The sequence below is a fragment of the Thalassophryne amazonica genome, chromosome 14 (genome assembly GCF_902500255.1).
Source record: "Thalassophryne amazonica chromosome 14, fThaAma1.1, whole genome shotgun sequence".
Taxonomy (NCBI): Eukaryota; Metazoa; Chordata; class Actinopteri; order Batrachoidiformes; family Batrachoididae; genus Thalassophryne; species Thalassophryne amazonica.
In genome coordinates, this window is record NC_047116.1 from 14,878,978 (window position 1) to 14,893,484 (window position 14,507).

At 45.0% G+C, this 14,507-nt stretch overlaps 1 protein-coding gene across 1 annotated transcript in view; it reads left to right on the plus strand.

The window, feature by feature from the left end:
* LOC117525412 (BCL-6 corepressor-like) overlaps nucleotides 1-14,507 on the plus strand; it is a 53,639-nt gene that overhangs the window by 17,621 nt on the left and 21,511 nt on the right. The window contains 7 exon segments of the mRNA XM_034187270.1: nucleotides 88-117; nucleotides 120-146; nucleotides 708-855; nucleotides 1,745-2,086; nucleotides 5,494-5,778; nucleotides 9,118-9,437; nucleotides 13,322-13,606. Coding sequence (XP_034043161.1) covers nucleotides 88-117; nucleotides 120-146; nucleotides 708-855; nucleotides 1,745-2,086; nucleotides 5,494-5,778; nucleotides 9,118-9,437; nucleotides 13,322-13,606 — 1,437 coding nt within the window.

Genomic DNA, 14,507 nt, shown 5'->3' on the forward strand with positions numbered 1-14,507 from the left:
TATAAATATGTGGACGAACTTCAATAAAAAAAAATAATAAAAATGAAATGGACAGATATATTGAGCCCCCCCATTCTAATTGCATAGATGGAAGTCATATCAAGAGAGGGGAGTAAGTAATAAGTCAACCTGCAGCTAACTGGGAGGTCAGGTTCTCTACGTTTCTTATTCATATCTGCCTCTCTGACAGGCCTTGTCTCCTTCTGTGTGTCTCTGCAAAAATCTTTTTTATTTTTTTATTTACACTCCCTTCTTTTGTCTTTTTTTTTTTTACACCCCCCATCCTTTCTCTGCCTCAGGGCTTCGATACGTTTTGCTCGTTAATGCTTCAGGAAGGGAGATGCCGGACTTAGAGGCCCCAGAGCGCATGGACTCACAGTGGCTGCAGTAGTCTAACCTGTGTGTTGATGCCGTGCCTGTGATTTATACGTCTACCCCCCCCCTTTTTTTTATCCTTTTTGTGCGTATGGATTTAAGTTGTTTTATTTTGGGATGATGCCATTTCTGATGCAATTACTTATCCCCCACCCACCCCATCTTTGCTTCTGTAGCTGTTGAGGCCAGATTGAGGCTTTTCTAGAGAACTGTTTTTTGTAGCGCAGGGTAACAATGAGTGGTTTTGACGGGGTTCCTCTGCATTTCTGTGTGTCTGTGTGCATGTATGTGTGTGTGTGTGTGTGTGCGCGCGCGCGTGTGCATGCACACAGCGGGCAATGATGCGGTTCTCGGAGCTGGAGCTAAAGGAAAAGGAGGGCGGCGGTGCGTGCATGTCTGCCTCGGCAGCAGGACGGGAGCTGGCAGACAGCCAACGTAGAGAGCGCGCTCTGGAACACTGCCAGCACAGCGCCAAGGAGGGTGAGTAACCCAGCACCACGCACGCACACACGGCCATTCTGCAAAGGGGAACATGCACAGCAACAACGGAGTGCGCGTGCACACCTGCGTGCACTTGCAGCAAAAGCTGAGGCAAGACCGGGTCACACTAAAAAAAGACGCTCCCTCTGCTTCCACATGCGCACGCTCTGACTCAAAGCTTGGCAGTGAGAGAGCGAGAGACAGAGGGGGAGTTTTATTTTCAAGAAGCCTTTTGTGCTTATCTGCGCGCAGAGACGATGGAGAGGGAGGGCAGGGGGAGAGGGAGGGGCAGAGATTGCGTGTGGGGGGGGGAATATGAGTTAGAGTGAAAGCGGATGGGAGAGAGCGCAACGGAAAGAGAGCAAGAGAGGGAGGGCAGAGAGGGGAGGAGAGGGGTTAGTTACGTTGGCTGGGAGCCCAGCTGTGTGTTGGAGCGAGGCTCCGGCTGACGTGTGAGCCTAATTATGGCATGGGGGGGGAGTGGGGAGAGGGCGTGGTGCGGTCATGCTGTGGGGGGAGGACAGTCAAGAGGGTGGGAGAAGCGACCGAGTCGGACAGGATGTTTGGTTGAGTGTCAGGCCACTGGCTGGCCTCACATCAGATTAAAAAGTCTTTACCCCATCAGAGTTTTACTGCCGTCTTTAAAGCAGAATAAAAGCTGGCTGGTGTTTAACTGGCGCCCCCCCTCTGTTGATCCCCGCCGCCCCTCTCCTCTCTCCCCGCTCCCCTTCTGTCTGTCTGTCTGGTTTGCGGTCTGTCTCCACTTTCTGGCCGCCTCTTTCATCTGCTGTTGCTTGTTTTGCCTCGGCCCACACCCCCCCCCCTTCCTCTTCCTCCCCGACTTCCTCCTCCCCCTCTGCCAAAACCTGTTTCCATTCCTTCCACTCAGGTGTCCGAACAGCTTTTGGTAACAACAGAGTTCCAGTCCTGCAGCGGTGTGGGGGCCAGAGGGAGCCACTGTCCTCTGGACACGAGGCCCAAGACGGGTGCCGAGGCACGGGTCAGGTGGGGCTAAAGGACAGAGTCAGGAAGGTGGTTCGAGAGCCTGAAGGAGATTACTGTGCGCCTCCGACCTTGACGCCAGCTCAAGGGCATCTAGAGGACAAGTTCAGCCACGGGTTAGGATCCGCCAGGAAGCGCCCGCTCGGCCCCGATGCTGATTACGAGGATGCGGAGCGGGAGGAAGCGGACCGGATGTCCCACCCAGACAAGAGAGCCAAGATGTCCACTGGTGAGAATCCGTCAAACACCTCCCGCCTTCGCACACCCACCCACCCACATGGCTTACTCTTCATTCATCCCTTGTTCTACTTTCTTAAATCTTTCTGTTCCTCACTTTGCTTCCTTCCTCCCCAATCAATTCCACCTTAAACCCATTCTGTCACAACCCCCACTCCCCCCCTCACTCCTCCGTCCCGTCTCTCGCTCTGTGTGGCAGCCAGCGCCGAGGAGCGTTTAATCCTGCCTTTGAGCGAAGCGAGGGAGAGGGACAGACATTCTCTCGCTCTCTTCTTTCAGCTCCGCCGCCGCGCCTACCCACCCGCTTCAAGCTGCTCTTTTTCTCCTTCTTTCATCTCCTTCTTTTTTCCTCATCTGTTTGGGTTTCTTTTTTTTTTTTTTCCTGGCCTGCGATATCTCGCTTGCTCCCCCGGCGCTGGCGTCCGAGTCAAACACCCATCTCCTATGAGTTTTGGGGCGAGAACTCTCCCTTTGCGCCTTCAGTCTCCATTCCTTTGTTTTCCTGCCCAGTTTTTGACTTTACTCGCCTCCTACTCCTCAATCTGCCCGCTTTCAGCACGCTCGCAGCCCACGTATGTTTAATTCCAGGCTTACAGGAGGTTTACAAGCCATCACGATGTCGTGATTAATGGCCTTTGTTCTTGGCGCAGTGCTATCTGCGGGTCGTATGTGCACATACAGTAGTCGCACGAGTCGGCCAGAGCCGGGGAGAGAATTGCCTTTGACAGGTGAAAAACTTGTATTTCCAAAATGTCAGCTTCACAGAAAGTTAGAAGAAAAACAGCTGCGGTTTTAAGCTTGGCCACATTGCACTTCTGAATTTGTGCAATAGCTTTTTAATGGGTTTCATAAGACCAAAACGTAAGACGAGAATTTTCTTGTCCCGTAGAGATTGAAACCTTTACCAGCATTTAAAACACGAAAACCACTAAAACGGGTGAATGAAAAGGTATAAAGCTGAAAGGATTAACTGATGAACCAAAAAAAAAACAGATTAAAAGTTTTGATCACTTAATAATTGTTGAAAAGTTTTGTAGTGCTTCGTGGAGATTCTCTCCAACTACAACTGAATCTGACCTATTCTTTATTAACTTCATTAATTACTGTTACATTACATTACATTACTGTTGCTGTACTTCCTTATTATGTTTATAATTTAAACAACCACATTCTGTATAACTGGCTAACGTAACTAGATTAAGTAAATGCAACAACTGATTTTTTAAATTAATTTTTTTTATTAATAATTTTTTTGAATAGTGCACATGAAAATTGAGTGCTTCTCTTTTTAAAGTGGGTATTGATACATATCCTTAACTGTACTAAACAGCAAGGATGGATGGGTTTAAAATGCTTTTAATTCACATTAAATGGATTTTTACACCATTATTAACACATATCGTGGTTTTATACTCTTTTCAGTGGTCTCCTAAACCAAACTAATGTTATTTTGATTTGATTTGATGTCTTTGGGACAGACTGGTTTTAACGTGCTTAAAAGCGACTCCCTTAAATGGTTTTAAACCATCTTAAGACATTTTAACACTGTTTTGTTTTTTTTGTACACAGCGTTAAAAGAAATCCTTTTCTTTTGGTTTCTAGAATCAGTTTGTTTATACACTGAACAAAAATATAAATGCAAAACTTTTGTTTTTTTCTGCAATTTTTCATGAACTGAACTCAAAGATCTAAAGCATTTTCTATATACACAAAGATACAGCTACAGATTCTTTGTCATTGTAACCAGTACAACGAAAGGTAAGATGCAAGTCTTTCAGTGCCAATATAAACCCTGAGTAAACCACGCACAGACTTGAAGGTCTGGGGAAGAAAAGAAAAATAAACATAAAATTTAACGGAATGAAAGAGGTATGTCCAGAGCACAAATTAAAATTGAAAAAAAAAATATATATCTAAGAACGGTAGTAGCAAAAAGAGATTGCATAGACAAAAAAGTAGAAAAGTATGCACAAAACTGTGGATATTTCAGTAGCAGTGGATATTGCACATCAACAAATATTGCACTCATTTCAAGTGTGGCATGTGACCTGGCTATTTGGTTCCAGTGGCATTCAAAGCTCTAACAGCAGTTGGGTAGAACCTGTTGTTTACTCTATTTGTACTTGCTTTAATAGCCTTGAAACTGTCTGCCTGATGGCAGTAGCTCAATCAGCGTGGCCAGGGTGGGATGAGTCATTTAGGATGGTGTTGGCTATTATATATAAAAGACCTTTTTCTCTCCAATATTGTTCATAAATCGGTCTAAATCTGTTAGTGAGCACTTATCCTTTGCAGAGCTAATCCATCCCACCTCACAGGTGTGGCATATCAAGATGCTGATTAGACAGCATGATTATTGCACAGGTGTGCCTTAGGCTGGCCACAATTAAAGGCCACTATGAATGTTTAGTTTTGCTTTATTGGGGGGTCTGAGGGGTGTCAGAAAACAGTATCTGGTGCGACCACCATATGCCTCACGCAGTCCAACAATCTCAATCACATAGAGTTGATCAGCACCCAAATGCCATCTAACGTGAGCATTTGCCCACTTAAGTCGGTTACCAGTCAGGTCGAGACCCTGATGAGGATGACGAGCATGCAGATGAGCTTTGCTGAGACGGTTTCTGACAGTTTATGCAGAAATTCTTTGGTTCTGCAAACCAATTGTTGTAGCAGCTGTCCGGGTGGCTGGTCTCAGACGATCTTGGAGGTGAACAATGCTGGATGTGGAGGTCCTGAGCTGGTGTGTTTACACCTGGTCTGTGGTTGTGAGGCTGGTTGGCTGTATTGACAATTTATCTGAGCGCCTTTTGGAGACAGCTTATTGTAGAGAAATGAACATTCAATTCACAGGCAACAGCTCTGGTGGACATTCCTGCAGTCAACATGCTAATTGCACACTCCCTCAAAACGTGTGACATCTGTGGCGTTGTGCTGTGAGATAAAACTGAACATTTTAGAGTGGCCTTTTATTATGGCCAGCCTAAGGCACACCTGTGCAATAATCATGCTGTCTAATCAGCATCTTGATATGCCACACCTGTGAGGTGGGATGGATTATCTCGGTAAAGGAGAAGTGCTCACTAACACAGATTTAGACAGATTTGTGAAGAATATTTGAGAGAAATAGGTTTTTTGTGTATATAGAAAATGTTTTAGAACTTTTGAGTTCAGCTCATGAAAAATGGGAGCAGAAACAAAATTGTTGCATTCATATTTTTGTTGAGTGTATCTTAATTTTGGATAAAAATAAGTTATGCTTTGGACTTTGGGAAACAACATTTCAGACACTTGATAAATCAACATAATTATCTGCAGGTCTGGACTGCAAAGATTTCACATGGTGGAAAACTGCATAATTTCAAAGTATTTTCAGTCGAACACCATTCTTGTTCTCAGATGTGGGTGAGCACACCTGCCTGGAGGATGATGACGATGACGAGGTCAGGAAGCTCAAGGTCTGCATCGAGCTGAAGGGACTGCGGCTCAGCAAGCCCGCTGCCGGCGCGGCTTCACCTGACACGCCTCAAATCAAACAGGAGAGGGCGTGGCCCCTGCCCAGATTGACAGCTGCGACGCCGATCCCCCGGGAGCATAAAGTCAGGGTCGGGGAGCTGGAGGATCGAGTCGCCGCACAGAGGGCCGAGATCAACAGAAAGTGGGGCTGTGAGAAGCTTCTTAATGGTAAGAATGAACCGCCAGCGGTGCAAACTGCTGCGAGTCTCTAAGTTCAGACGAAGGAACGGAAATCTATCTTTGGCTCGCGTTTCACTTTCTTGTTGAGCGCTCTGTCTTCAGGGGATTTCCCTAGAGGCTTGGTCGGGGGGGGGGAATGAGGGGGGGGGGTACTTCCTTCTGCTGGGGGAAGGGCAGGAGAATCAGAAAGGGGACCTGGGGACTAAATGCTAAAGTGCTCCTCCCCTGTGATTTGGGCTTTTTGTTCGGCTAGTGTACGCCGGGCTCAGTGAGAGCGATGAAAGCGTGTGCGAGAGAAGTGGCTGGTGGAGATATGCGTGGGCAGGTGTACTGTGACTAATGTGTGATCAATGATTTTTTTTTTCTTTCTTTCCTCTCAACTCGAGTCAAAGAGAAAAGGAGGGGGGTGGGGGTGCAGACTGATTAAAACCAGGGATTTTTCCCTTATACACATGCCCGAAGCAAGGCCGAGAGAGCGGCGGCAAGAAGAAATAAAGAGCAGGAGCCAGATTAAAGGAAACAAATGAAATGGGAGATTTTTTTTTTTTTTGGTTTTATGTTCACATGGAATCCACACAACTAGATTGGCAATTTAAAATATATTTTCCTTTCACCTTTTGAGATGACATCACCCTGGCAACAGCCGTGTTAGTACTGTGAGCCCTGTTATTCCACGGTTTCTGTCACGGTCACAGTTTTCCCTTTTTTCATTCTTTTTTTTATTGAAGAATCCAGTTATTAAATAAAACACATTCACTTCTGCTCGAGATTTTCTTCACAAAGATGCTTTTCTTCAACAGGAGTCACATAGAAAATATTTCTATTATAAAAAGCTCGGAAGCTTTGCAGGAACTTGGTAACTTCCAGGGGTGTAAATCAAAAGCTTCATCACAATGCAACGTTATGTCGGTTCATTGCTCAAAGTTATATTTGCTAATATCGCAAAATCTGCTACTATTCAATATGTCGTGATATTATATGTTCATTACCTGCAAGGTGCTAGGCTGAATGTTTAGGAAGGTGGTGCATATAGACAGAAATAGTGATGCAATCTTTACTGTTCATGAACTGGAGTCCATTTGCTGTATTTTGTAGGCTATATGTTGCATTTGTCCAAAATAAAAAAAAAAATGCACCACGAAGAGGAAAAAACATAATAATCACTTCTTTCTACATGTCACATTTATTTTTGAAATATGGTGCTACTGTTTCGTGCAACAGGAAGAACTGGCATATCATTTGCTTAGAATGCAAACATCACAAGCTAACAGGCTAATTCACAGTATTTTATGAGGAACCAATAATGCAGAGTAAAATGCTTCTTGTTACAACTAAACAGATGAAAACACTCACTAAATTTAAATAAGCTTATTTAAAATAACATTGTGATACAGTTAGCCTTACCTTAGCCTAGCTTTCCCTCTCTGATGCAGTGTATCACAAAGTGCAAGTGCATAGATCTTTTTCTTTTTGTGTTATGGGGTTAGTATCCACTTTAATGGTGCATTATAACCAACCACCTTCTGCTCCAGGGAGTGGATCAGACAGTCCCCTCATTCAGATCAGTACAGACGAGCAGCTTGTCACATGTGTACACAGTGCCATCCTGTGGCCATAGATGATAATGCAATATATTTTTTTAAATATAAGTTACAGAGCCAGTTAGACAACTAAAAAAAGAGAAAAATTGCAAATTATAGTCTGGAAAATATGTTATATAGACACTATTGGGTGGAGCTTGCAAAACTCACCAATCAGAGCGAATAATGATGCATTTGCCCCAAAACTTGAATTCAAATGGCAAAAAAGTTCTCAGTGTACACTATTTACTCTGTTCCAGACTCATTCTGCAGTCAGTGTTATTGACGTAACGTGCAACATAAAGAGCCCAATTTTCCACCTGCTGCAAAGCAGCATGCGGCACCAAGTGTCAGTGTTGGTGTTCAGCCGACCCATTTGTTGTTTTCTCATTCAGTACTCCGTGCACTTTAAATGCCAAAAGGACTTGAGCTCATCTTTCTGTTCACGTGCGTGTTGGTGTTAAAATGAGGTGTGGTCAGGTGCAGTGCTGGTGTATTGCACTGCAGGGAGGCAGCAGGAAGCGACTGCACCTTTAGACAAACAAAAACCTAGTCTAAGCCCGAGAGCAGAGTTTTTGTGCTGTTTATGCATTGCAAGATTCACTATATGCATTACTTTAGCGAGGTTACACATATGCGCTCAGCTTGTACCACAATGACACAAGACTTCACCTGACTGCTTCACCTCAGGGAACTTTGGTGGCTGCTGTCTATTCACATGATTTCTCATGCTGTCAGGTCCAAGCACAAATGACAATCTGACTGGTTTCATTCTTCTTACACCACCTATGATTATGGCAGTGACTAAATGCAACCACTTTGGTTGCATTTAGTCACTCTGCACTCTAGTTAGAGACAATGTAAATACATCTGTGGCCTTTAGACTGTGTGCCATAGATAATCAAGATAGGGCCCTAAGTGTCCCATGTAACATTTTATATTGTTGAGGTCCATTTACACTACAAGTATTTGCCGTGCTTTGTTTGGACGGTGCATAGCTCAGAAATATTGAGTGTAAAGAGGTTCCACAGGCTCGGCCTTGTGACAAATCCAACGGAGCCAAACTCTCCCGTCCCAGACCATTTAATAAAATATTCCATGAGACGAGTTGGCTGGCCGGCCAGGCGATCTGACCTGGAACTGAAACTGTTCAATCCCGAAGCAAAGTTGAAATATACAAAAAAAAAAAAAAAAAATGTTTTCTTAGTGCCATTCTAGTTAAAGTGTAGTTTTAAGCTAAACGGTGTGTAGACGCATATGAGACGGAGACTATATTTATCCACGTAATTAGAAACACCTCTTAATGACCAGTGTTTTGAGGAACTATTTTAGTTAAGCCATTAATTAAACACCTTTTTGACATTGTGATATTGAGTTTGTGTGCGCGCCTGTGTGCGTGCATCCGTGCGTGCATGCGTGTCTATTGAGGCTGAAACCAGACAGTGCCACATTTGTTTAAAGAGATTACTCATACCAGTGTCCTTGCTGCAGTGAAAGAGCGCATGAATGTGGTTTTGTGTTTGTGTGAGAGACTGTGCTGTGCAGCGCGCACACACGTGTGCTCATGTATTTTTTTTTTTCCTCCTGACTGAGCAGGCATGCTGCGCTCTCAGACAGCTCTGCGTGCTCATTAATAAACCAACAGAGGGTGAGAGATGGCCTTGCAGTGCCTTCCCATCCTCCTCTTCCTCGCCGCTTGCACACTATCAGCCGCTCGCTGCGCCTCACTCTTCTCTCTCTCCTCCAGGACTGCCGGCGTCTCCCCTTCCCCTTGGCCAGCTGAAGGACAGAGTCTACCCATCGGGCCCCTTCTCAGGTGACCGTGGCTTCAGGGAGTCCAAGAGGGGCCCCTGCTCTCCGGCCCCGGAGCTGTCGGCAGGAGACACCCCACCCCTCAAGCTCCGTCGCCATAGTGACACGGACAAACCCAAGGGCAAGCGGCCGTGCAAGACCAAACACACCAGCCAGAGGGAGCGGGAGCGTGACAGGGAGAAGAGGAAAGATGTCGTTCCAAACAGCCCCGGCCAGCGGTGCGAGGCTGACCTGGGATCAGCTGAAGATGACAAGGTGAGCGCTGACAGGCGTCTAGATGTTTGCAGCGTTCTGGTTGCCGCCTGTAATTATGCAGCTGGGAGAGCGAGGAAGGAAGCATGTTTACAATGTTTAGAGATGCTGCTGGAGCGGTGACCTCCTCGTGCCCTTTAGCCGGCTCCCTGTGGAGTTCCCGCATGCGCGCGCAGACTGTCTCGGGGGCCCTAACCGCTGAAACGTGTGTCATCATCAGTGTCCTTTTGTGCGTTGGTGTGTGCAGGGTTACGCCAGCGTCTGCGCATTTGCGAGCATTCCTGACATAACGACAAACCCTGGAGCGATTACACATTTACACATGCCGACTCCCCTCGCCTGCCCGCCCGCCCCGCCAGGAATGTGGCAGCCGCAGCCGAGCGTCTGAAGCGCGCAAGTTGAAAAGAAGGGAAAGAAATGAGCACGGGGGGAGAGGCTGGTTGTTTTCCACCCGTGCTGCTCTCCTCCCCTTCTCCTCCTCAGTCTGACAGCTGCTCCGACATGGAATTCCACTGAGAGGAGGCGCGTGCAGCTCACTTCGTCATTGTGTTTCGCTCCGAGGGCCTCTGTTGGTTTAGTGGTTAAAGGAAACGGAACGCCAACCTGCAGTGTTTGTGGCGCTGAGCAGTCTTTGTGAGGGCTGCGGCCGTCTGCTTGTTTCTCTGCAGGGACCCAGCGTGTCGTCTTCACGGACGGAAAAAATCCACCCAAACCTATAATCACTTCTATTATTGATTTAACATACCAATTTGTTCTGCGTTATTTGAACTAATATGAACAGGCTTGGTCTGGATTGCGAGTGAGGCTTTGGTTCAGGAATTAAGTTTATTAGTTGCGGTAACTTGATCAGAGAATTTTAACAAACACACCAGAGTATTTACTAATTTAGATAAAGATAGTGGCAATTTATAATCCAAATCCCTATTTGACATTATGTTGTATTGGTTCTCTGTACTGTAAAAAAAAAAAAGTAAAATAATTACTTATTGGATGAACTCAATTGATTTTATACATGAATCCATCCAATAAATATATGTATCTCCAAATCAAACAAAGTACATCCATGCAATATAATTTAATGAGTTGGGGCTACATATTTTTAGCGAATGGAAGTGATGTACAAAACTGAATTGAGTTCATGAATTGAGTGTTTTTTTTTTTGTTGTTTTTTTTTTGTGAGTATACCAGTTGGGACCAAGATTTGGGGCCAGGGGTCTACTGTGTTGGTTCTGTTGTTTAAATACATAAATAAATTAGTAATCAGATGAACTCAATTTAATTTCGTATGTGACTTTCATTCAATAAATATATGTAGCTCAAAGTAATATGTTATATTCCACGGATGTATTTTGAGTTATGGCCAGATAAATTTATGGATGGAATGATGTACTAAATTGAATTGAGTTCATCCAATGTGTTTTTTTTTTAAGTGGTTTAGATAGGACCAATATTTGGGGATAGGGGTTCTTGATCACGAATCTCTCTCGCCAACCTGTGCTACAGAATAAAAATAAATTGTGATATTTATGAAATGTGAGTCTAACCTAGCGCCACCTGGTGATTGAGGCCAGAAACAACCATCTTGGTACTGCTCGGCCATTCGTTCGTGTTACGCTGCACGTTGAAACATCCATGTTTGGCTGATCTCGATAAGATGGTCTGACTTGTAATTCATTGGTACAAGTGAAAATGGAGAAACATGTTTGGCTTACAAGTTCTTGCTTCCGGTTGAGCAAGAAATTTGAGTTGCATAGTCAATGGATTTGATACGAGTGGACAGGAATATATGTGTTAATCAAGAGTGAGTACCACTTGGGCTCTAGCTTTACTTGTATAATGTATGTGTGTATAAAATTATTTCTAAAGTGATCCCCCCCGAGCTGCAGTCCAAACACATTCAGTTCACAGTGATTTGGAAAATGCAAAAACTGTGCTTGTGTGTTCTGATGTTGGAGGAGCTGGAACCAACCTGTTTAGCAATTACAAAAAAATTGATTAATTTCTATCAGTCCTCATTTTGGCACCACTTGAAGCCATTTGACTCAAGATACATAAATCACAGTATCCCAGACAGTAAAATGATCTGACCCAGTGCTGGTCCACATCCGGCCCACTTGTGTACGATCTGAACCAGATCAGGCCCGCATCCTCGTTACAGTCTGGGACGTATTTATACCTACGCTGCGGAGGTTAGGTTTGGTTTTCCTTTGTTTCTGTTTTTGTCTTTGTCTCTATTAGCAGGATTTATAGTTATGGACTCCTTTTTATGAAACCTCTCGTGAATTGGCCGACAATCCAGACGCAATTTTAATTTATCTAATTACTTTTTTGTCAGTAACTTAATAGACTCCCTATTTTAATGAGGCTTTTAAAAAGTGTTGAACTGGGTTTAATTTTTGAACAGCTGTCACGCACACGGGCTGACGTGCGTCTGCCTGGATTTCCTCTCCTGTTACCTGAATTTTATTTGGAAAATATAAATGACATTTTCCAAATCGGTCATGTTTAACCATCTTTGGAAAAGTTCTGAACTTGTTGCAGCTTAAGATCTTTAAGCCCTGATCTCACTTTCACAGACATTCATTCCAGAACGTAACAATTTGAAGCCTCATCTATATCTTGGAAAATCTTAAGCGGGTCTGGAAGGGTGTTCTTGGTGAACCGGGATATTCCATCATTTGTCCCGAGGTCTTGTTTTAACTGTGGCAGAAATTTCAAATGTTTGAAATTTTCTGTTTTCTGTCATTAACTTTGACTTACTTTGATAATTCCTTGGATTTCCAAGGAGTCCATAATGTCACGCGTGATATGGCGTCACTGGGATGTTTTACGTAGACACCACAGTCATGCTGGTTATACTACAAGTGTGCCATGGTGGGTTTTGCACGTCACATGGTAAAAGCAACAGTGAGCAACTGTGATCTTCACCCGCTGGTTAGGTACGGTTAACATTCTTGGTTCAAGCCCCCACCCCTTCTCCATGTAATGGGGACATGCATCAGGAAGGGCATCCGGCATAAAACTTGTGCCAAATCAACAAGCAGATCCACCTTGGAGATCCATCATCAGATAGAAACTACGTTAACAGTTACAAAATGATGAATATGATAGTCCATGGGCCAAGCAGGTTTTCTGTACCACTTAAGGTGACTAAACAACATTTAGAATCCAGCCTGTGTATCATGGCGTTTACAAAATTTATGATAGCAATCTCAGGGTGGTAGCTGTAGCCAGGTAGGGGTCACGTGAAGAATTACACAGAGGTCAAACTTTAAAAATGCTCCAATCATGTTGAAACTATATCACATTACTTGTCTGGACATAACGATTCCAAAAAGGTATAGTTTGGACTATCTGTGATGGAAGTCAGTGGTTTCATCTGAGATGCTAGTGTTTTAGTGCAAAATCTAAGGGCGATATTACATATTTATAGAAGCAACCAAATAAAACTTTGTTTCTTTTAATGTTCAATAACCAACAGGCATGAGTTTTCTGTCTCACTGTAACAGGTTGTCCTTAAACCGATACAAGTTTTTCGCTTGAAATGTAAAAGTAACAACAGAAGAGAGGATTTAGTGTCTCTGCACATTTTTAAGTAAAAAAACAAAAAAAAACAGGAACATGCAACACGATGCTGTTTAGAAAGATGGAAACAGATCTGACGCACTTAAAATGCCCGGAAATTGTCGTCCACACTGAAAATATGCACTTACGTACGTTGTGTGCACGCCTGCATGTTTTTCTGTGTGTGTGTGTGTGTGTGCGTGCATGTGCACATTTGTGTTCCTGCTGTCCCTGCATGTGTCCTTGAGCAGCTCGGGGTGTGCACGTGTGTCATGTCTGCTCTGCGTTAGTGGCTCTAACATCCTCTGTCTGTCTCTCCTCAGCTGAGTGAGCAGCGCAGCGCTCCGAGGAAAAGAGCCGCCTCTCCTAATCATTATCCCTGCTCTCCAGTCAAGCCCTGCTCCCCCGCCGCTCTCTGTCCGCCCTCCCTCCAGCCCCAGGGGAAAGGCAGAGCGGGCAGCGTCCCACCAGAGGCGGCGGGGATGCTCAAGCCCACCGCTGCTGAGCCCCCCGTGGTGCGACCCATCCCGCCGGAAGCTCGTCGGTTGATCGTGAACAAGAACGCCGGGGAGACGCTGCTCCAGAGAGCCGCCCGGCTCGGCTACGAGGTAAGGGGCTCCGCCTTCCGATTTCTCTCCGTTTTGCACCTTTCTCGTGTTGGGCTCTTTTTTTTCCTCCTCCAGCTTTGTTCTCGTCTGACTCCAGCAGACATAGCTCGAGTCATTTTTCAAAAAATGTCTTTCGCCATCAGATTCTTCGGCGCTATCTGTACTGTTCTTTCTCTTTTGCGCTCTACATCATTTCGCTCTTACTCATACTTTCTTTTCGCCCTATTCCACTTTTTCTCCTTCCCTTGCCCGCTACGCTCTTTCTCTCGTTTCCGCTGTCTCCCTCCCCCTTTCCTCTCTGCGCTCGCTCTTTCTCTTCCACTCTTTGTGACTCAGATTGTCGTTGGCACCCCTCCTCTTCCTCTCTGCGATCGCATGCGCGCACACACACACACACACACACACACACACACACCGCTTCCCCTCCTCTCTGTCTCTCTCAGCTCTCACATCTCATTAATTTTTTGTAGGCGAAGTGTGACACACGCTCACACATGCCGACGTGCACACGTGCACGTGCAGACAGCGAGAGCGATCTGTGGGATCATTATACAGAGACTGATGCTCGCCGCCTTTCTCTCACATCCGTAGGTTTTTCCCCCGTCTTTGTGTGCATCTGCCGCTTGTTTCTCCGCACATATTAAACCTTTGGTAGACTTCAAACAAATCAGAAAAGTGCACTTTCACAAGCAATTTGATAAGTTTACGAAATGGGGACACCCACTCAGAAGGCTTTAGAGTTTTTCAATGGCCCAGATGGATTCTAGAAAACAACATCTGACCCACGACTGTGGGATCCTGAAGACACCCTGAATTATTAGACTAGACTCAAATGGAACAGTGAGAGAATGTGAGAAATTTCACCTCTGTTAACTGCACTTGAGCCGAAAATGATGCTGTG